Source organism: Rhopalosiphum padi, chromosome 2 (assembly GCF_020882245.1).
Source record: "Rhopalosiphum padi isolate XX-2018 chromosome 2, ASM2088224v1, whole genome shotgun sequence".
In the NCBI taxonomy this organism is placed as follows: Eukaryota; Metazoa; Arthropoda; class Insecta; order Hemiptera; family Aphididae; genus Rhopalosiphum; species Rhopalosiphum padi.
The window spans coordinates 38611258-38634630 of NC_083598.1; the positions used below are offsets into that span (position 1 = coordinate 38611258).

Consider the following 23373-nt stretch of genomic DNA (forward strand, 5'->3'; position numbering starts at 1 on the left):
CGCGGCACCCTGGTTGGGAATCTCTAGGTTACATTTTACATAATAGTAAAATAAAAACCTAAGAACATCCCTCGAAACTAATTATTTTACTACGTCACTGTGTGACCTTGCGAATCACTGAATTATAATGTAGAGTATACAATTTTATGGTATAGTAAAAGTATAGTGCAACACAGAATAAATAAAAACGAAAATTTAAAAAAAAAATAAATAAATTTTAAAACTTTATTTAATTTTTTAATGTTTACATTTTGTTTTAGTATGTCTCATCGTCAATAAATTAATGTATTATACGAATGCAATGGTTGTTGAGTAATGAGTATTGACAATAATATATAATAATAGATAGATACTAACTGTACATATTAAAGTAATTGAAAGGCAGTTTCAAGTTTTACACTTGAGAACTCGAACGGTTCAATGACATATTAGCATTAATATCACGCGTTTATGTTTTCTTTGACTGATTAGTGAGTAGCGCAACAGGTGTTTTATATTTACCGTAATCAAAAACGCGCATGTGTGCCTGTTATCTACGAAAATATACTGTCTGCGGTGGCGGCGGATATCACAAAACGATATACGTACCATAGAAATTGTTTTTTATTCGTTTTATTAGCCATTAGGATAATATAAAATAATCATAATAATATGTAATGTTTTTGAGAAACGTTTTTGCTGTACGGCGAACGTGCGTAATGAGTTCAAACACGTTTAATCGTCGGGCATGAACGCAGCGCAAACCTACACCATCCCAGATGCCCAGTAATTAGTCAGTTTATCAGTTATTCTGTAGTAGAATATGTGTGTTGTCTGTTGATGTTTACGACGTGCAGCAATCTAATAAGTATAATAACGTCGCAGCTGCCGTCGATACAGTTTTATTTTTCATTTTTTGTTTTTTGTTTTGTTTTTACCCAAAAACGATTTAAATTAAAATGCCGAAATGCATTTGAATAATAAATAAAATAACGATTTATACTCGTGATTATGATGTCACAAACGACAGTCGACACTAAAGAGACTATACACTCTGGACATTTTATGGTTTCAAATTTTGAGGCTGAAGCACAAGACGACGAATATCAAGTGGCGGTGCCCGTGTCCGAAGAAATACTGACGCGGGCCGACATCAACAATTCAAAAACTTCGTTAAATAATCTGTTCCAATGTATGTCCGTGGCTTACAGGTAAACTATACATCAATACACTCGTTATAATAGATAGGTAGATAGGTAATATCCGAGCAAACAACAGCATTATTCTGTTTTATAGTTGTATTTTTATAAGTACTGGTATTTCTTAATCCTTAAGAAAAATAAATATCAAAAAAATAATGTTCTTATTTGTTAATTTAATACAATATTAAACCTGTTATAATATGGTAGGTATATTTAATTATGATTGTTATACTCAGTAATCCAAATAATGGGTACTAAGTCTTCATACACCACAAGAACACTGTTTAAATTAAAAAAATGTTTATAATAGCTTTATGTTAGGACTATATTTTATCATATTTTGTCTCGTATAAAACAAATACTTTATTTATTTTATGCATTGAATTTTGATAACTTTATATTATTAAAATATAAAGTTATTACTTATTTATATAAAGTATCTAAAATAGTAAGTTATTTATTTGATATTATGTTATAATCAATATTTTTCAGTGTAAATTATTTTCATTTAATAATTATTTAAATAAAATCTTTAATTTTTGTTTTGTTATCGTGTTTCTCGCAGAACCATACTTAATGAAGGGTGAAGAAGCCTTTGCTCCTTTGGGACATACACTTAAATAAATCTTTTTGACATATGTATATTCAATGTGCCAATGTCCATAAACTAATTTTTAACTGGTTATATTTTTGATAATTATTTAGGTATAGGTACCTAATTTAAACTAATAATGAGTATCTATTCGACGTGATTTATAATATTACAATCATTGAATTATGTAGTGTTCAAATATTATTAATTATTATCTATATGCCAATTAAACAAACAACGTAATAATATATAAATAGTACACTATTGTTATTTATATATAGGGCCGTCCTCAACATTGGCAAATTAAATCTTCCCCGATCCCTTATTTACCGTAGGGTTAGGCTTGTTTTTTAAAAGAAAAATTTTTCTTATTATTCGCAAAAACTAATAATACATTTATGTATGAATGTAATATAATATGTAGATATACAATGTTAATAAATGTATAAGTTCTAAAAAGTTAGCCCATTTCAGCTACAGCCGAAATCCGTCAGGATAATTATTTTTGTAAGCATGGGCCCTTTATAAAAATAGGCTTGGGGGTAGGCCCTAAATTAATTCCGTCAAAATTGGTCTGAGTACGACCCTGCCTATATGATAAATATTTATTGTTTTTCATATCCATAATTGTATTTCTTAGGTGTAAAATATGTATCTCCATATTCTACCCTTTATTTATATGATACTTTTTATTTTGCCAATATATTATATACTAATTATTTTTTGAAAAAATGTATTTTAATTTACACTAATTTTATAAGAAAAGAAAAAAAATGATTTTTGTTGTATCGAGGCACTTCAACTTTAAACATTTTTATCGATACATTTATTAAGTTATATAATGTTGTTTTTACTGCAGCCAAAAAAATACACTGATACTAATAAAAACCAATTTAATTAAACTTAATTGTAATTAAAAATAAGTATAATACATTTATTTGGTACATTATTTTTAATGATTAAAGTATACTCCTAATTTTTAATATCTAAAACTAAAAATTATAACTATTTAAATTTATTTTAAATCAAATTTTCCCCTTATATTATTTAAAATAAAACTGGTATAATTGCTGATTGATATACTAAATATTTTAACCTTTAACTAATAATGCGCTTAATTTATAAATTAATTCAAAGTTATTATTATTTTTTTAATTGGTTAATTAACATACTATACTGAAAGCATTTCAATTTTGATTTTTACATTTTAGACACAAACTAACTTCCCCTAAATGGAATCGTTTCAAAGGAGTTCGCTTAAGGTGGAAAGACAAAATTCGTTTAAACAACTTAATATGGAGGTGTTGGCATATGCAATGTGAGTTATTTTTGAGATTACATGTTTTTGTAGAGACTTATCACAATTTATACCATTTAAATGACGGTTAAACATTTTCTTATCTTTCTTTCAATGTCTGATTATAAAGGTCTTAACATTTGACATTATAGTTTTAGACAAACTCTTTATTATGTTAAATCCTTAGTAAATATCAAATAGTAAAACCCATCACACTACATAATATTATATTATAGTAGCCATATATTTAATTTACCACATATTTAGTAACCCATTTATAATAAAAATTAATTAAAACATCTTAAAGTAACACAATTTACTTTCGCTTACTGTAAAAGTAAAAAATTGTTTTTAATTTCAGATATTAATCAATTAGTACCATACATGGAATTTTTATATTATATTATAATTTACTTGACATAAAATACAATACTTAATTTAAAATAAATTAATATAACATGTTTAAGTTACAAAAATACAAAAATAAAACTTTCATATGATACTGGATGAATCGAGTTTGTTGGGTCATAGAGTAACATATTATATAAAACTCGTTTAAAAAGATACACTTCTATACAATTTAGCTATTAATGTTCAACAATAAAACTGTTCAATATCAGTACTATTGATTTTAAAAACATGTTTAATAAATATAATAATTTAATTTTAAATATGTAAATATTGAGTAGAAATAGCTATAAATTTTCATGTATTGATATATCTCATTCACACATTCAGAATACTGGTTTCTTATTTTAGCTAAAATAAGTAGAAAATATTCTATTCTTAATATATATGAATTTGACCATACACACACCTATATTTGTAACCTATTTTCTATATTAATATAATAAATAATAAATATTTACAAAACTCGTTTTAATATAAAATATAAACTTATAATGAATATACAAAAATTTAATTATTTGTTTAACCATAATATTTGTTGGCAAGCATTACTAGCATTCCTTTATTATTTAAATATTTAAATGTAATATTTTATAATAAACTGTTCATTATAATTTATATCTATAAATTATTATGAATTAATTTGTATATAGGTGGTATATATTAGTTTAGAACATTTTTAAATATGAATTTTTATTATTATAATTGTTATTTATTGGACTTAACATTGTATTAAAATATTGTTTTGTGATACTTAAGGCTCATCTGATAACGACCTAAAATACATTTATAACATAAAAACACAAAAAATTAATTACAATTAACACATACATATTATACAAAAAAATTAATTTTAATGAAATGTTAAAATACTTGTTGCTTGATATTTGCATCTAATTTTAAATTGTTTAAAAAATACCAAAAAATACCCACATAAGTAAAAATACAAAATATTTAACTATAGTTCTGCAAAGGTATTATGCCTGTGTAGTATATAACTGTGTTTTATAAATTCATGTTTTTTCTTGTGATCGATGAAAAATTCTCCCATGAATTTATTTATTCATTAATACTAATTAAAGAAAACTTAAAACTGATTATGGAATAATTATGTTATTGCTTACTATAATTTATTTACCCACCCACCCTAAAAAGGCATTATAAAAACCCTTTTACCATGCCACTGATGACAAGCAGGATGGGCAGATTGAAAATGAATAAGGTTTCACACATACTACTGAATAAACTCGAATATAATTAAACAATTATTTTAAGCAGTTATATAGAACAAAAAGTGAGTAATTATTTTATAATGAGTAGGGTGTTTGACAGTACCCCTTTTTTCATCCATCCGTAGAAAACTAATAAACATTGTCTACGGTTATCTTTTTTGATATTCATTGATATATTTCTCTAATTTATCTTAATGATGTAGGTGGTAGGATAACAATTATTTTATTTATTTTATTTATTATTAACAGTTATTAAGAAAAGTAATTACATGATATGTCAGTTTGCATCACCTGTGGAAATTGTAGACATTCATAAACAACCAGAGGTAATATAGCATAAATAATAGTATTGTTTTGTTTCAATTTAAAAAATATTTATTAAAAATATAATTGGTTTTATTTTCAGGCTGTTGTTTTGGAAGGAAAATATTGGAAAAGAAAATTTAATGCAGTAACTGCAGAATACAAGAAATGGAGGCTATTTTATCGAAGTTTACTACAAAATGGATTCAAAGAAAGACAAAAATTAGTAATTATTAAATTATGATAACAATATAATCATTATTCAGTATTTTAACTATATATCAATTTGAAAATTATCATTCAAATTAATATGTACATTAGTATACATTTAAAATAAATTTTTTTTGTCTAATAAGATTATAATTTGAAACATTTATCTAATTAATCGATATTCATAGTATGACTTACAATCAAATAACAAAATAATATACATACATTATTATTTTACTTTTTTTCACTTAAAAAAATTTAGTTTAAATTTTTAGTTTATAATAGATATTACTTTATTTATCTAATTTAATATAATACTGACTTACAAAAAAAACAAATTTACTTTCTCAACTATAGATAAATTTAAAAAATAAAAATGTGCATAAACATTCACTGTTAATTATCATACTTGATAATAATGTTAAATAAACCATTTGTTTACGTTTTTTCAATCTAACAGTTTATAACTAGATTAGAATTAAAATTATTTTATATTTAACTGTACATGTTGTTAATATTCATATAGGTATCATTTAGTGTTATTCTTTTTATATTAGATAGAAAAATAAAGAATAATGAATCCTGTATAGAAACAATTAAGTAAAAACACTAAACATACTAATAATAGAATTAATTTTATTTGACTTCGTACATGTGATAATATACTCTTTAATTTGTCTTGAAAAAATCAAATGGCAAAATAATTTATTTTCTAGTTTATTTTACAATTTGTTTAGATATTTATGAGTACTAGTTTTATTTAGGCAAATTTTAAATATATTGTATTTTTTTCCTGATATTTAAACATGAATCTACATTAGTGAGGTCATTTTCTGCATTATCTAGTAGATTCATAGAAAACATTAATTCAATTTAAATACATTTTCATGCAATTACCTATTTTTAAGCAAATCTTAACATAATATGGACTTTTAACACTTTTATCAGACTAATATTTAAAATCTAATTGTTAATATGTTATGTTTCAGTTAAATGAATTTTTAGAATGGCAACAAAACAACTGTGATATAAGAATTGATGATGATTATATGAATTTTATAAGTGATACACTTTTTTCAACGGTGACCTCAAATTCTCGCATATTTGAATTTCCAAATGCCAGAGAAGGTATGTAATTATTTAATAGCAAACTAATATAATATATTCATGTAGTGTAGCAACTAACAATATTATAGACTTTTACAACAAATCTAATAGAACTATTCAGATTTCAAAATTGCATTATTATTTTACATATATTTTGCATACACTTATATAAAATAATAAACATATTTTCTTTGCTTCATTTTAACAAAAAAATTAAAAAGTTTCATAATTTAAAAAAAATATGTTTTGTATACAGCTAAATATTTAATGAGGTTATGTTGTGTCATCTATAATAGTATAATATATTATACACAGTTAATTAATTTTGTGATGTTTTAAATGTTTATTATAAAGATAAGTTTCTAAATATAAGAGCTGTTAGGATAAGCCATAGCTGTAGTTATTAGATAAGAGTTATATTATTGGGGATTTATGTATTACATTATATAAGTGTTGATTGACTGATCTAACAAACATATTAATTTGTAGTTTATTTGTTTAATAAACCATTATTTTCCATGTACAATTCTTGATAAAAATGTGTTTTTAAAAAAAATAACCATTATTTCATATAAGGTACTTAAAAAAAAATTTTTTTCAAATACATTAGGTTTTAAATACAACATAATATTACTTTTTCCTTTAAGACTAATATAATTTTTCAAAGATCATGAATATTTTTTGTCCCAATTTCATAATTGTCAATATATAAATAATAAATTTAACTAAAATGAAATAAAAATAAAAGTTGATGAATTCAATAATTTTGTGATGCTAATAGATTAAAACACTTCAAATTTTCCTGTCTTTAATTAAATTAATTAATCTTTAAAATTAAATTATACGCTCAAAAACAACCATTTGTGTTTTAAAATATTAAATGATAATATGTATTATGCTAATTAAAATGTAATCTTTGACATTGGTGATATTTTTATTTTTGTTTATGTCTCAGAACCTTTGTGCCTCTGGTAAGGGGCAAAGGTGATGTTGTGAATCAAATATTAAACTTTTATATCATAGTAGTACTTACTATAATAAAATAAAAAATGTATTGTGATAATGATTGTATATAATCATTTAATAATTTTTTTTAATACCAATTTATGTATTTATAATATAAATTAGTATGATAATGTTTATGATTTATACAGAATATACCTTAATTTATTTAAAGTTGATAAGTTAATTTAAAATATGAATTTTGTCGATTCCTCGTAACTTTTAGTATACAATATATTAATAAATATTTAATGTATAAAATCCAGCATGAAATAATTGGGTAGGCCAGATTTTTTCTGTAGTGTATAAGTGTGTTTATATTGTTTATAACTATTAAGGAAGATTTGTCCTGTCAAATGGGATATGGGTATGATAATAATATTCAATAACAAATATTAATAATATTAATAGTGACATTTTTATTTTTGATAAAAAAAAAACCAACAGTCAAATACAAATTGGGTAGGCCCAGGCCTAGTCGGCCTATCCTGTAAACACGCCACTGTATAAAATAGAAATTTATCCAAATTAAATATTTAACTTGTATAACAAAATTATGGATTCTGATTTCTTGTATAATAATTATTATTAAACTTGAAGTATATCACTTAAACTATATTTTAGAGAGGTTTCTTGTTTTATTTTATTTATTTGACTCTGGATAGGGTACTGTTTAGTTATTCACAACCAATTATTAAAATGTTTGCACTTTAAATATTTACTTTTATATTTTTACAGACATTAAAGTTTTTTTAATTTGTATGGTAACAAAAAATAGAAATGTTTGTTTTTTCACAAACAATTTTATTTTATTTTATTAAAAAATAATAAAATTAAGATAATCTTTATTGTTATTTGAATAATTTTTTTATTAATCAAGCTCTAGCCCTTTTCTATCATTTAATTAAAATACCTAAATTTTGATAAGTTTTTTTTGCTTTTTCAACTCCATGTAAACTGATTCAAATATGTATCAATAAGAGATCTTTTTGTACCATGTGGACATTTCTTCTTTGGCATTTTTCACAAATTTTAAATATTTTATGTATGAGTCTAGTTACTTGCCAAAGTGAATGGGTGAGTATTGACTATTGGGCAATTGATTTAATAAAATAATAGCAATTTTTAATTTTTTAATAATTATATTTATATTATTAAGTAAAAAAAAAAAACAATTGGATTAAAAGCTGAGGGTGCATGGGTGGTCAAATGGTAATTTTTCAGGTCTTCAAATTATTCGCATGCTACTGTATAACGTGTAAGCCTTTTACAAAACTAATGTAAAAGTAAAATGAATATAAAAATTCCTCACCTGTAAATTATTATATTCAATGTGTCATTTCCACAATTAATAATTATGGACATCAAAAGTTAACTCTGATTGACCTTTATTATAGCCACATACTCATAAATTTATATTTGGTCATTGTTTAGTAAGCACAAAATCAAAGTTTGTAAATACAACTGACTAATTATCCAGAAACATTAATATCAAACATTCCAAGAAGTTAGCCATGGTTTAATGTTGTTTGGTTTATTAGTCAGCAGTATTTACAAATTATGTTTTTGTACATACAAATACTTAGAATTTACATACTTAAACTAAACTGAAACTTAAGTAAGAATTTGTACAGGCAATATAAGTTAAAAACTTTTCAAATTTATTCAAAAAAAAAAATTCACTGTTCTGGTTAGAAATCTAAAAAATTATTTATATTCCAGTATACACATATACTCAAAATTTAAACCAAAGTATTATGATATTATCATTTTATTAAAAAGTTAAAATATCTTGAAAACTGAAAATATTATTCAGTTTTTTTTTTACGCAGTGATTGTAGTATCATACTTACTTATAATGAAACAAAAATTTCCAGATTTTATTAATATACCAAGTCAGTCTTAAAAGTTGTATATTAGATTCTGAATGTAGATTAATGAAATGGTAAATAACTAAAATCAAAATGCGATATATTTATATATAATAATTAGGTGGCTATGCCCCCTATTTGTTTGGTTCACTAATCCCTTGGAAGATTATGAGGATCAATACCCCTGTGTTGGAATATGTTGACTCATAGTAATATAATATGCTATTAACTATTTGAATATAGTCCAATTGATTCGACTCCCATTGAGCTCTGGTTCTACAATCCAAGTAGTTCCACTCCCTTAAATCATGAAACTGAATATCTATAATTTAAAATATATAAAATATGTAGAAGATAAAATATATAACACTTTTTTTATAATAGACATGTTTTAAATTAATAATAATATAACCATTATTCATATTTAGTAAATTTTACATAGTAGTAAGTAGTAAAATAAAATCTGTTATTAGGTACCTACTTTATTATTATTAGTAAATAGTAACAAACTCACATAAATTAAATAAATAAAATATTACTGTAAGACGGTAGACGGATTACTGATTAGTACTTAAAGTGAGTAATACATACTGCATATACAATAGTTATAAATGAATAAATGTTATGACTTATAATAAATTCATATAATTGATGCACCCATGCCTTCTTGTTGCTTGATTCGAAGAAGACCATTATAATTTATAGCTACAGAATTATATTACATATTTATAATAATATGTCTCGATATTGATTATTATATAGTGATTCAAGTTTTAAACTTGGGTGCATTTAATATTATTGTGGTAGCTATTAAAATTGTTCTTAATTATTATTAGTATTCGTCATTTGACATCTGCAACTATTATGGTATTATGATAATATTATTGATACATTTGCATTTGGATAATTACTAATTATTATAATATAATATTATAATGTAAGTAAATTAAAATTGTCACAACTATATAATATAATATGTATCTATATCTTATAATTAAACCCACTTGTTCACGAAAAGTGGATACCAGTTTTAATTATTATTAGTAGTAGTAGTATTTTTATTTAATTTGTTAAATAGATGTTTATAATTGATATTTAATGTGTATTAAATTATTTCATTATTTTAAAATTTGAAATTTAAATTTAAATATATGATATTACTAATACTAGTACTATTAAGAAAAAATGTTCATAAATATCATACTTTTCGTTTGTAGCCTTGTAGGTCAGGTAATTATTTTTTGTCCCTGATATTTCGGAAGGGGTTTAAACACCCAAAACCCCCCTGCGTTCGCGTCTGTTCCTATATAATCATTATGGTTAATGAATTATGCAGTTTACTCATAGTTCATAACCAAAACTTTTAAAGTTACAAATAAAATAAAATAATTTATATCCTTTAAAATACGTTAATACGTGTAAAAATATTAACTATTGTTGAAAGCTTGAATTTTAATCAATTCGAAATTGTTTCCTATAAAAATCATCGAAATAGTACTGCCTCACATTTGCATTTGTAGGTATATTGTGTAAATAAGTTGAAATTAGTTGTATTAGTGGCGTATTTACAGGAAGGGTGATGGGAGGTTTAGATTAATCCCCCGCAGGAGTTAATGATTTATAAATCTTTTATATTTTATAATTTGACATTATTTATACATATAAATTTATAATGTAATAAACTTTTCAACCCCCCCCCACACACACACACACAAAAATAAAATTGTAAATACGCCACTGAGTCGTACAATAAACTTGTAACTTATCATATACTTGTATTTTATCGACTAATAATTATTGAACTTTAAATCTTGATACATATTAGATTTGATTTAAATGTATGGCGTACCTATCTTATTATATTATTAAGAAGTAGATTGTGTTCAATGTTCATGTAGTTATGCTTGAAGATACTTGTATTTATCCTTAGGAGTTAGGTGTTAGGTAATTAGATGCTTGTGCTTTGTCCAGCAAGAAAACGCCACAACACGACGAAAATCGGTCATTCTGCCGTTCTGCGTTTCCATTATCCAGTCGTCAATAGTCGATACTGGTTCCACCCATGGGCCATGGCAAGAGGTGTCGCATGGAGATGCGCAAGATCGACCTGTTATTCCATTAGACAGGATATTATAGTATGAATATTGAATAGTATGATATGATGACATGATGTATTGAAACTATTTCTTGAATTTCTTCCTTGCGGTGAGATTAAGAATGAATCATTTTTATAATACGATAAGATGCATGAAGTCATGATTTTTCTGCATTTATTTAGATAGAAAGAGAATCGAGTTTTAATTTATTTTAGGTGGTTTTGTTTGTGAGGGTCCTTATTATAAATACCATCATTATTCATTATTGATTACTTAAGTGGAAGATTGTATTTGTTCATCAAGAATGTCTGCTGTCTGGTGACTGTTACATATTATATTATATAATGTATTATTATATGCCGTATGTATTACGTTTACGGTTTTACATTTCAACCGGATAATCATTCTATTATTTTATTTCTGTTTTTAAGTTAATAAGAAAAAATAATGTGGCCATAAAATAGTATAAATATAATATTTTTTCCAATTTAGGAAAACCAAAAAAATACTAAATTGTTATCGAATATCTATTTTAATTGTAAGTCAAAACATAAAAAGCCTTGGTTTTTAGCATGATTTTTAAGAAAATTGTATCTAATTTTTTCGTGTACAAAAATTGAAGAAAAATTAATTAAATCAATAAGTTGGCAAGTGTTATTGAAAGATTTCTTTTCTGTAATAATTCGAGATTTCGCAACATACATCGTTTACTAAACACTATAATATTGCCATTATACAATGTTTTTGTTTTTTACTTGATTTTTATTATTTTGTGTAATATCTATACGACTATATGCAAGACTTGGCATTAATGTATTAAATTCACTGACTACTAAGAATCACTGTCTAAATTACAGTAATAATTTATAATTAGATATTATTTACTTATTTAATTGTTCTTATCGGCTTACCAGTATGTCCCAAATACTACTTGAAAAACCAATTAAAGTGTTTATCGTTCGAAAAACATATATTCGTTGATTAGATTACGAGAAGCTCCGCTCCTCTCTCCACCCTCCCGAAGAGCTTAATACCATCGTTTTATGCCATCATCCTGCTGCCATCGCCATAATATCATAACCGAACAAATTGATACTGTTCCGTATACATCGTTTTTAATAACACTTGTAAACCTCCTAGTTGCGCTATTTCTCGACATTCGAGATTTTCCTAATCAGCTCGTAGGTTATAGTCCAATATGCCAACGTCAAGTTTTATGTATACAAAACGTACGTATGTATATTATTATTACTATAATGTGTATATAATATATCGAAATATTTAATGTAAATATTTCGTTGCGCCAACACGTGTCTTTTATACGTTTGTTGTGTACGCGCGTTCTCGTAGTACTATGTACTCCCATTATTAATTATTAAATTACACCGTGCACAGAATTCAGCTCGTGTTCGATTTCTTCCTCACAAGTGCCCGTTTTTAATTTTGGACCGATCGAACCCAGACACAAATTGCGAATAAAGTACAACAAATGTCATAAATTATAAATAATAAATAATCAGTCGTAGAAATGAGTCTTCTGTTTTTATGTTAAACAACAAAACTATAATTTTAGGAACATTTATTCGGGTTGATCTGATGCTGAGATTAGTGTTGCCAAAAATAATAGCAATATTAGCTACGATCTACTATAGCGGTCAATAATTTTTTTTAAATAAGACTGAACGAAATTATTTGATTAGTGGATTAATAACCTGTACTATAACATTATGTGTATTATAATGTAATGTGCTGTACGCGTGTACTGAATAATTTAATATTATACATTTTATTATAATGACGGTCGTGTGTTTGTTTCGAGGAAGAAAAAAACTATCTCAAAATACACGACTGACGGCTTTATCGAAATTATTATTATTATAATACGGTCTTGTTGTGATAAGATTATAGTCTTTAAAATGTGGTATTTTTAAAGAGGTCTAACTCGGTGGCAGTAAATCCGTTATCACCAACCAGTAATGCCAGTATTGAAATCGAACGTTTGATATTATATTTACACACGCCCAGAACTCCTCTCCGATGTATAAATAATATTTATTATTGTTTAATTATACCTACATGTAGCTACTTATTAGTTACACGCGCGTTTCTTGTCTTTATATTACACATTCATACATAATGCCCTTTATTACATGCAGTGTACACTTATATTAATGAATTAATGTATAATATTTATATTTGATATTATAATATCATTGTAAAAAGTTGAAGTGTGACGTCCGCGCTGAAATATAATAAATTGTGATACAATTTTTTGACGTAAGTTTATAATCGATTTTTTTTTAACCGCCAAGTGATTCTGGGGGTGGGGGTAAATTGATTTAATTATAAACAAGATGATTATTGTCTTTTTGTGTACGTTCTATTTTTACTTAATGTGATTTATTATTATTTTTTCTGTTTTTAGACAAATCGACTACAACGAATATTGCCGATTTTATACAACCGAGTTTAGGACAGCTGCAGCCAAATTTAGATGAATTCATGGATACCATAGAACCTTTGCAAGGTACCTACAATACTGTTATTACTATGATATAATAATAATAAATAATATAGTTTATATACATATTATTAATGTGTTCTCACGTTTTCGGTTTTCACGATCTTTGGGGTTATTTTAACTATTCTATTATTGTTATATATAGTATTAGACAAAACTAACGTACTAATGTATAGCTATTTATTACTTCAATAAAATCGTTTATTATACATAAATTGCTTTTAACAAAATTATTGTTAACTTACAGGTATTACAATTTATATTAATTTCTAATAATTTGCTAGTCAATTCAATTAATCATTAATTTTATTTTAATAGATATAAAAGATGGTAACAATTTTATTTCACATTTTTTGTACTAGCTTTTAGGTTAGGTTTGTGTTTTACAACTTAATAAAAATAATTATTACGTTATTTAATTTTTTTTTTTATTATTATTATTAGCTACTAGTATAAACTTTAATAGCTCAGCAATTCAATAATAGAAAACATCATTATTAGTAGCTGTTATTTTTCGTATAAATAAGACATCGTATATTATGTTGACTTTCTAACCAATGACAGAGTAAAATTTACTTCCAGATTTAGAACAATCAATTTTACTCTATTTTAAATTTAAAATTATTGTGAATTGACATTGGTTTACAATCAAATTTAAATTTAAATAGAATATTATCCCTATGGCCCCTATTAAAATATATTAATTTTACAAAGATCCTATATAAAATTCTGGTTTTTAAATTTGATAATAGATCAATTCAACAAGTAGAGTGACAATATCACAATAATAAGTACAATATTATTATTATATTAGTATATCATGATAAATCTTTATTTTTAAATGTTCAATCAAAATAATAAGTAATTCATAATTTAAGAAGTTTTTTATTACTAGGTTAGATTAATTATATCATTAAAATATTTAATTAATATCAACTTTTATGTTAACATATCAGTTTTGTTCAAATGTGTACAAGGACCAGGCCACCAAGGCCATTCATAAGACTTGTGGGATCCATAATGAATAAAAAAATCAAAAAAACATAAAATTGTCAGTTAATACAATTATTTTTTTTTAAAACTAACCATAATTGTATACAAACTAAAATTTCAAGTTATAATTTGTACAAGCATAATTAATAAATATATTAATTATGAACATACTAATAATAGTTTGATTCTTTAAATGGCATGGAATAATATATCTCAGCCCCCCAAAAAAATGTTGATAAGAAGAACAGTAAACTTGTTATGTATGCATAATGCATATTAATGATGAATTAGGAAAATCTTTAAAACATGATGTGATCAGTTGTTTAATGGTTGTGGATAGTTTTGTGTATTATTAGAAAATAATTTGTAGAAATGTCTTTTTTATTAGAAAAATCTTATCACCTTACATATGATAATAATAATTATAATATGATGTACTATATAATATTGTTGTATTGTCACTTTGTTTTTTTAATTGATCTATCATCACATTTTAAGGTAAAATCATTATATAGGAACCTGAATAAGTTTTTTTTTGATGTTCAATTTTGTCTTTATATTTCAAATTTTAAAAAATTTTATAGGTATGTATATTTATTTTTAAAATAATCAAAACTTAATTAATAATTTAAACATTGAAAAAACACTGCAATAAAGCTATATAATATTTTTATTGTTAAATTAGATTATATATCACATTCATTGGTCCACTCTGTTATAAAAACAACAATACAATTTACTGTCATTCATTAGACTGGTAATACTGAGTTGAGAGGACGTAGTACCCGCATGTGTTTTCTCCATCTTACATACGTATAACATTACGAAAATTTCTGTATACCAGTTTCAATATTGCGTTGGTTGTTTTGATATTTGAGTGAACTGACCTATTATACAATTTTTAAGTAAATTATGATCATATTAAAATGTGCAGTTTCAAAAAGATCATAACTTATTTAAGAATAATAATATCAATAAAAGGCTTCCGTGGGACCCTGGATAATAATCTTACCTTAACATTTTATAATAGGTCAGTTCATTCAATTATTAAAACTAAGAGCGAAATATTGAAACTGGTGTACGAAAATTTGCTATGTTGTACGTGTGTAAGACGGAGAAAACACATGCGGGTACTACATCCTATTAATACATATGATTACTTCTTAATAAATGAAAATGTTACAACAAGTTTTATGTTTAATAAATTAAATTGCCAATGTGACATATAACATTATGTTTACACAGCCTAATTTAAAAAAAGAAATATAAGTATATTATCTATTTTAAAAAAACTCAATGATTAAATTATTACAATAATAATTTTATTAATTATCTTCCTATAAAAAAAAGTTGATTTTTAGATATTTCGAGTTGGTTTCTTCGTTATTAAATATTGTTTTTATTTGTTTTGTTTTTTATTTATTTTTTTTTAGTTTTGTCACCACTTTTTTACATAGAAAAAGTGCTTCAAAAGTATAGTCTATAAAGATCCTTTATAGATTGGGAATTCAACGCAAATGGTATTTAGAGAGATAATTTTTGAATTTTTCAGTTATTCTCCAGAAAATAATTAATAATATTAAAAACTTTCAATGATTAATATTTTTTTTGTCTTTTTATGAACATAATTTTCAATATGTAGAAAATGTATAGATGATAGATAGATATATTAAGAATTTTGAATATTTGTTATGATTTGTATCTTGAGTAGTTTGAAGTTTTGATTTCATACCTTATTAAAACTGTAGTCTTAGATCATCTGAAAATGATTTATTTTGTGACGAGAAAAAAATATTATTATTATTTTGAATTAAATTAATTTTCAGAAGTTCTTATTATATAATTTTAAGAAATAATCAACAGGTTAAATTTTAAATTAGAAATTATTTATGTTCACAATAATAGTACTTATGCTAATATGCTATGTAGTTCTTATCTAGTTATTATACAGTTAAAACTTTTTTTTTTTTATAGAGAAAGAGAATGAAAATAAAATTATTAATATAAAAAAGGTTAGGTTAGATGCATATATTATGTACCTATATTACAGTATATTCTGTCTAGTGTAAGAAAATACCGTGACCTGATGAAAATCAGTTATATTACAAACTCCATGCGACATTCCTATAGTGAATTGAATGTCAAGTTATAATGTGCAGAATTGGTGTGTTCTCTTACTGAACAGAGTTCAATCACTGTGATGTTAAATTTATAACCAAGGTTACCAAATAGTTATTTTAAAAAGGACTAAGGAAACTACTTTTGACTCACTGAAGTACTAAATAAAATTTGCTACTAAAAACTTCCATTGCAATTATTGATTAAAGCATTTATTCTTCAAAAAAAATTGTAACTAGACACTAAAATTAAAAATAAAACTCATTGTAAAAAATCAATAGGTACGTTCATCCGCTCAAAATCTAAAAATTATTTAAATTATAAAATAAAATAAAAACTATTAATTATAAGTACCTATTCATAATAAAGTAGTTAGTATTCATAATTATTTCATCTTTCAACATATATTATTAAATATATATGTATGCATGTATATTTATTTTTTAATTTGAACAAGAAAGTAGTACTTATATTAAAAAATTAATTAAAACATTGTTCATTTTTTAACTATTTATTTTAAAAAGTTTGTAAATCATTTATTATAAATACATTTACAAGTAATAACTTATTTTAATACGGTTGTTAGATATTGACCTATTGCGAAAGAGATAATTTTTTGTTAATATTTTGCACACTTAAAATGTGTATTCTAAATGTTTTAATCTTTGTTAATGGTCAGAAAAATTATCAGTAAATTACATTTTTTAATTTGAACCATTTACTGACTTATTTCATGAAAAACATTATTAAATAATTTAATTTTTTTAATATGTTTAGGAGATTCTTAATTATTATGTACCTAATTAAATACATACTTATGATTAACAAAGTATTTAAACTGTTCTGTATGAGTGGAAAACAAATTAAACTATTATTATTTGTCTTGTTTTATGCAAGTACCTCTACTAAAATATTAATATTTATAATAATAAATAATATAAATATGGCTATTAGTTTTTGTTTAATATAAAAGAGACTCAATAGAGAATTAGATCATATTTATCTAATTTTTGATCAGAAATTTTTAATTATTTACTAAACCTTGAATAGATTTTTTATTATAATTCTATGTTTCTATCATCATATTATAACTCTGTATAAGTTTTAGCTGCTACTTTTAGCTCCTTCCAATTTCCACATTCTTGAATCATAGCTTCCAATCTTTTAAGGTCTTGTTGTATATTATCTCTCCATTAATTTTTTATGTCTTCCTCTTGATGTCTTTTTTTGGTGTTGACATTCTTGCCTCCCTTTGTTTTATTTGTCCAAATAACTTGAGTGTTTTTGACTGCATAGCTTTGTAATTATGGCTATTTTTATTATTTTTCTTCTTCGCCTGCAGTTTAATACAATTATTTGAGTTGTTATTGTAAATTGGTAGAAGTACCTAAATTGTATTGTGGATATTATGAATCCTTTATTTAAATATATATTTAGTGTTTAGTATAATATAATATTATCAATTAGTTGCTGGTGTTTAACTGTAACAACTAAATATTAATAACTTAATAGTATCATGTTCAGAGGCACGATTTCAATAAATAAACTAAGGTTGCCAAAATCCCCTATTGTTCATATTAGTCTTATGATAAATTTAGCTGTATATTATTTATGGTTGTGAATTATACAATAAACAACTTCACCTCACTCATAATATAATAATTAAATATTTAATAATAGCTACAATAATCTTATTAACAAAGTAAGAACTAATTAACCATAAATGACATGTATTATGAATACAAATTTCATGATTTTGCTTATGACCATGTTACTACTCTTTCTATTATAGTTAATTTACAAATTTTTATATAATTTGTTGTAAATTCTGCATTTTTAGATTTATTTAGTCCTCCTAAGTTGCCAACGGTACCAGAAGAATGTCAAATGTCAACAGAATCATCCAACAATTTATACAGTCAACCTTATGGAAATGTAAACACTTGTTATCAGACAAATCAACAACATACATTGTCTTTACATTCAGAAATGAACCAACTTAAAATGACAAATATGCGACAAGAAACTACCGATTCATCATGTCCATTACACGCTAGTAACTATTCAACAGGAGAAAATTATCAATCTAATTTTCCAACAATCTTTCATCAATCTTCAAATGGTAGTTATCCATCCAATAATCTCTCATATAACAATATTCCCACGGGAACTACACAATCTCACCACAATGAAATGCAGATACCACCACCACCACCACCTGTATATCCATTTGAATTCAATACACCTAATATTAGCCATGAACCAGTAATAAATTCCAATAGTTATAATCAACATCAAGATATATCTGCATCTAATACCTCTGTGATGAATTATGGCAATGGATCATCAACTAATGATTTTAAAAATAGAACTTCACAAATACAAACATATAGCAAATTTCCTCCAGTTGTGAGGAATTCACAAGATCACTTTGTTACACCAAAAGTAATAATTAATTTATAACCCAGGATTAGATATTTATAATTTATTGTGTCTTTATAGATTAGACAAAGGCCACGTACTAGACAACCCCAGCCAAAGCAAAAAGTTATGCAATCGAGTATAAATTCTTCAAATGATAACAACCAAAGTGTTCTACTTGCTCAGCTACTCTCATCAAGTACATTTTCACTTAAATTCTATAATATTTTCTAATATAATTTTATACAAAAATAATGTTTTTGTTAGACAATATGTTTTCAACGCCAAGTTCAACTGTAGTTTCTACGAACATGACTAAGTTTCGCAATACAAATGGATCTTATCAAACATACCAGCAAGTACCACAGAATCCACAAATTCCACAGATACCATATCAATTAATACAAAGAAGAGCGAGAACACCAGATCACGTTTTAACTTCATACACTGATCATCTTGTTTATCGAAAACCAAGCCCTGTATTTATGAATCAAAGGTATTATATATAAATTATAAATTAACTATAATTTATCTGTATTAATATAAACATTTTTTTAAATATTTTTAGTGACTGTAATGTATATAATTTAACACCTAATACTCGTGGACTTATCGATGCAGTTGGAACACCTGGTGGTATTCATCAACTTCCACAAATTCAACCTAGGTTTGATATACCACATGGAAACACCCAAGGTTACTCAAACTATAGGCTCCCTCAACCTCAAGAGTATGTTAACCATTCTGTCATAGATAAACCATCACCTACGAGCAATCAACCATCACCTACAAATAACTATAGTCAATCTTTAAATACTCCAATTCCTCAATCTGTAACAACATCACCTATGTCATGTAGTACAGATCTCTGTCAAAAAAATCATTCTCCAAATCAATCTAGTGAGTCTGTGAATTTGTCACAAAGGAACGGCTCGATGCCAATGCCAACACATGTTATGATAGCTGGTCCATCAAGAACTCCATATAAGGTAATATAACACACTGATTTGTTTTAGATCATAAACAACTAAGTTTTTAGTCATTTAAATAAATATTAGTGTGAACTGCTCATGAGCTTAAGGCCTAGGTTAAAATATGTGCAGGAACATAGGAGAGTTTGTCATATAAATGCAGAACAAAAGCGGAGGTGTAACATTAAGAACGGATTTGATATGTTGAATATGTTAATTCCACAAATTAACCAAAATCCAAACACAAAAATGAGTAAAGCGGCGATGTTACAAAAAGGAGCTGATTATATATTACAGCTAAGGTCAGAACGAGCTCGGCTATATGAAGAGAGGCAAAATTTGCAACAACAAGTTGAATCTCTTAATCTAGCTATTAGGTTTGTAAATGTATTTATTTTTTCTAATTGATTATCAAAATTTTTTCTCATTTCATTTATAAATTGATTAAAATTGGTTTTTACAGTAATTGTCAAGCAATGTTACCCGCCACAGGAGCCCCATTTTCTAGACAACGAACAACAAAAATGAAAGAAATGTTTGATGAATATGTTAAGAAACGGACTCAAGAAAATTGGAAATTTTATATTGTATCCTTGACATAGTTTTAATTTAAGTTCTAGTCTTTATTTTTCACTAAATAATAAAAATTACTTCAAAGTATAATAATTAATATTAAAAAAAGATATTTGAAAACTTAAAATAATAAAAATATTTCACATTAACTAAATAATAGTTGTATATTATAAATTATGATACACATTAAAAATATTTTTATTTATACATTTAAATAAATTAAATAACATCTTTATTTATTTTAATTAAATAACTTATATAAATAGTATTAACAACAACATTTTTTTTTTAAAACAATGTTATTAATTTTTTCCCAAAGCACAAACAATTAACTCTCTTTTAATATATACATACTTCATACACTTTTTGTTTTTCATAAAATTATGTTTTGAAAGTTCACCAAATTTGTATTTTAATTCTTTAAATTCATATTATTTAGCTGAGTTTAATTGCAGAACCATTATTAAATTCATTTAACTCTAGTGTGTCTACGTCAAGCTATGATGAAATGTACCGTACTACTCTTCAGTGGGTAGAACAACACTGTACATTGGGTGATCTCAGGCCAAGTGAGTGTTAATGATTTAATAATATCTATAAAAAAAAAAGTATCTATTCTTGTATTTCAGACTAAAGTTTTAGGCATAGATAATAGTATTTTAGTGTAGCGTGAAAATGTATTATATAAAAAAAATAATCTTATAAATAGTGTTTTGTGGAGCAATTTAATAAGTTTGAAATTCCTCATTTTTTTCAATGCAAATTCTAGCACATAATATATTCAAAAAACAAAAAAATAGTATTTAGTATAATATATATTATTTTTTATAATTAAAAATTGTATATTTTTAGTTGCTTTAAATGCATTGCGAAATCTGTGCACATCAACTGAAATACTGTCAGATCCTAGTAATTTACCTGAAGAAATAAACAACATCATTCAAAAAAGTCAAACAAAACACCAACCACAAGGAAACCGAAACTAAAAATATATAATATAATCATTAACATTGTATGTGCCATTTTTGTTTCTTTAATTATTATATAATTGTTTATGTTTTTTGTTTTTGTTTTTATGTTTAACGTTGTTAAGTTTTCAATATATATATACATATGTAATTTTTGAGCCTTAATTTGTTGATTAATTATTTAAACGAATCTTATATGTATAACTATTTATGAAAATACAGATACCTTTTTCTGTGATAAGTATATAAAATATTTTTTGTATCTTATAGAAAAACTTATTTCCTTAAAATTTTATTTTATAAACAATATTATATTAATTTATCTATCTTTATTAGTATATTCCTAAAATGTTTTATTATTTTTAAGTGCAGAGCATGTATTATAAGTCAATATACATGTGTATATATATAAATATATACATATTATGAAAAACAAAAATCAAAATGTTCTTTATTTGCAAATTACTCCAACAAAATTAATTTAATTAATTAATTAATAAATATAATAAAAGAAAATAACAAATATATGTAGTTATTAATAATTATAAACAATTGTAGAAAAAAGTGATTGTAAACATTATGTTTGCAAGGTCTCTACAGTGTTAGACTTAAAACAAAACAGTGTGTTTTAAGAAACAATTTAAATAATTTGTGTTAAGAAAAGTGAATTTTTGTTTAATATTTTACCATGTTTGGATCCGCATTATGACAAACCGATTTTTCAAAGTGTATTTAATGCATAGGATTTTTAATATAATCTTATTAAATATTGTTTTTATTAAAAACAGTTTGAATAATTGAAGTCATTATTGGGACTTATTAAAATATAAATATAATTTTATTAGGTGTTACTTAAAATTCTCATACTGACCTGCTACTGCTAAAGGCAGTAACATTGTTAAATTCATTTTAACTTTTAACTAATCATGTTTCTATTGATTATAATAAAGCAATTCGTATATAAGATCTTATTTAAAACTTTAAAGGAACGTTTGGTCTACTGTTCATAATTTAGCTGTTTAGTGTTAAAATTTCGTCCAAACGCATTACGCCCCTTCCCATATTCCATCAATTATTATACGTATTGTATTTATTTTGTATAAACTGTAAATTAATATATTTTAAACAATAAAAAAATACGTGTACACTACAATAAACTATACGTTTTTACTAATATGTGATTGTATAGGTATATTTATAAACTAGGTAATTAGGTAATATAAGTATCAAAAAGTACGGAGATAATAATTTGATCATTTACGCATAGATTAAAGAATGCATTTACGTATTTAAACTATTAAAGAAATCTTTGTGGTATAAATAAATAGATGAACAGTGGTACCTAAAACTTAAAAGTTAACTAATTCGAATCGTTCATTTGGGAGAAGACTGAAGAGCAATATAGGATGAATAATTCATTTATAAATTTTACAGTAGTAAATTCGTTGTTTATTCGTGAATAAGACATCTCTGAATTCTACATGGACAACATACATTTTACGAACCCTA

General features: G+C 24.6%; 1 protein-coding gene across 3 annotated transcripts; it reads left to right on the forward strand.

Moving 5' to 3' along the window:
* Positions 1-570: 570 nt before the first annotated feature.
* Positions 571-22029, forward strand: LOC132918908 (carbohydrate-responsive element-binding protein). 3 transcript variants are annotated; one of them, XM_060980260.1, is made up of 14 exons: positions 571-1190; positions 2985-3091; positions 4960-5036; positions 5117-5239; positions 6213-6351; positions 13725-13826; positions 18772-19376; positions 19434-19551; positions 19620-19848; positions 19921-20341; positions 20456-20700; positions 20787-20910; positions 21336-21465; positions 21749-22029. In XM_060980260.1, exons 1-14 carry the CDS (start codon positions 991-993, stop codon positions 21880-21882), a joined length of 2754 nt encoding a protein of 917 aa, XP_060836243.1. In that variant the 5' UTR covers positions 571-990; the 3' UTR covers positions 21883-22029. The 3 variants fall into 3 exon arrangements, with proteins under 3 accessions (XP_060836243.1, XP_060836244.1, XP_060836245.1); XM_060980261.1 differs by lacking the exon at positions 2985-3091 and having other exon boundaries at positions 1064-1190; XM_060980262.1 differs by lacking the exons at positions 571-1190; positions 2985-3091; positions 4960-5036; positions 5117-5239; positions 6213-6351 and adding an exon at positions 12270-12532.
* The last annotated feature ends 1344 nt before the right edge of the window (positions 22030-23373 follow it).

Bases quoted from the DNA above. Each gene is read 5' to 3' on its own strand.
- LOC132918908 (XM_060980260.1), top strand. From the start codon at position 991: ATGATGTCACAAACGACAGTCGACACTAAAGAGACTATACACTCTGGA. The intron at 13,827-18,771 runs GTACCTACAATA...CTGCATTTTTAG, and splicing joins TACCATAGAACCTTTGCAAG to ATTTATTTAGTCCTCCTAAG. The intron at 19,377-19,433 runs GTAATAATTAAT...GTGTCTTTATAG, and splicing joins ATCACTTTGTTACACCAAAA to ATTAGACAAAGGCCACGTAC.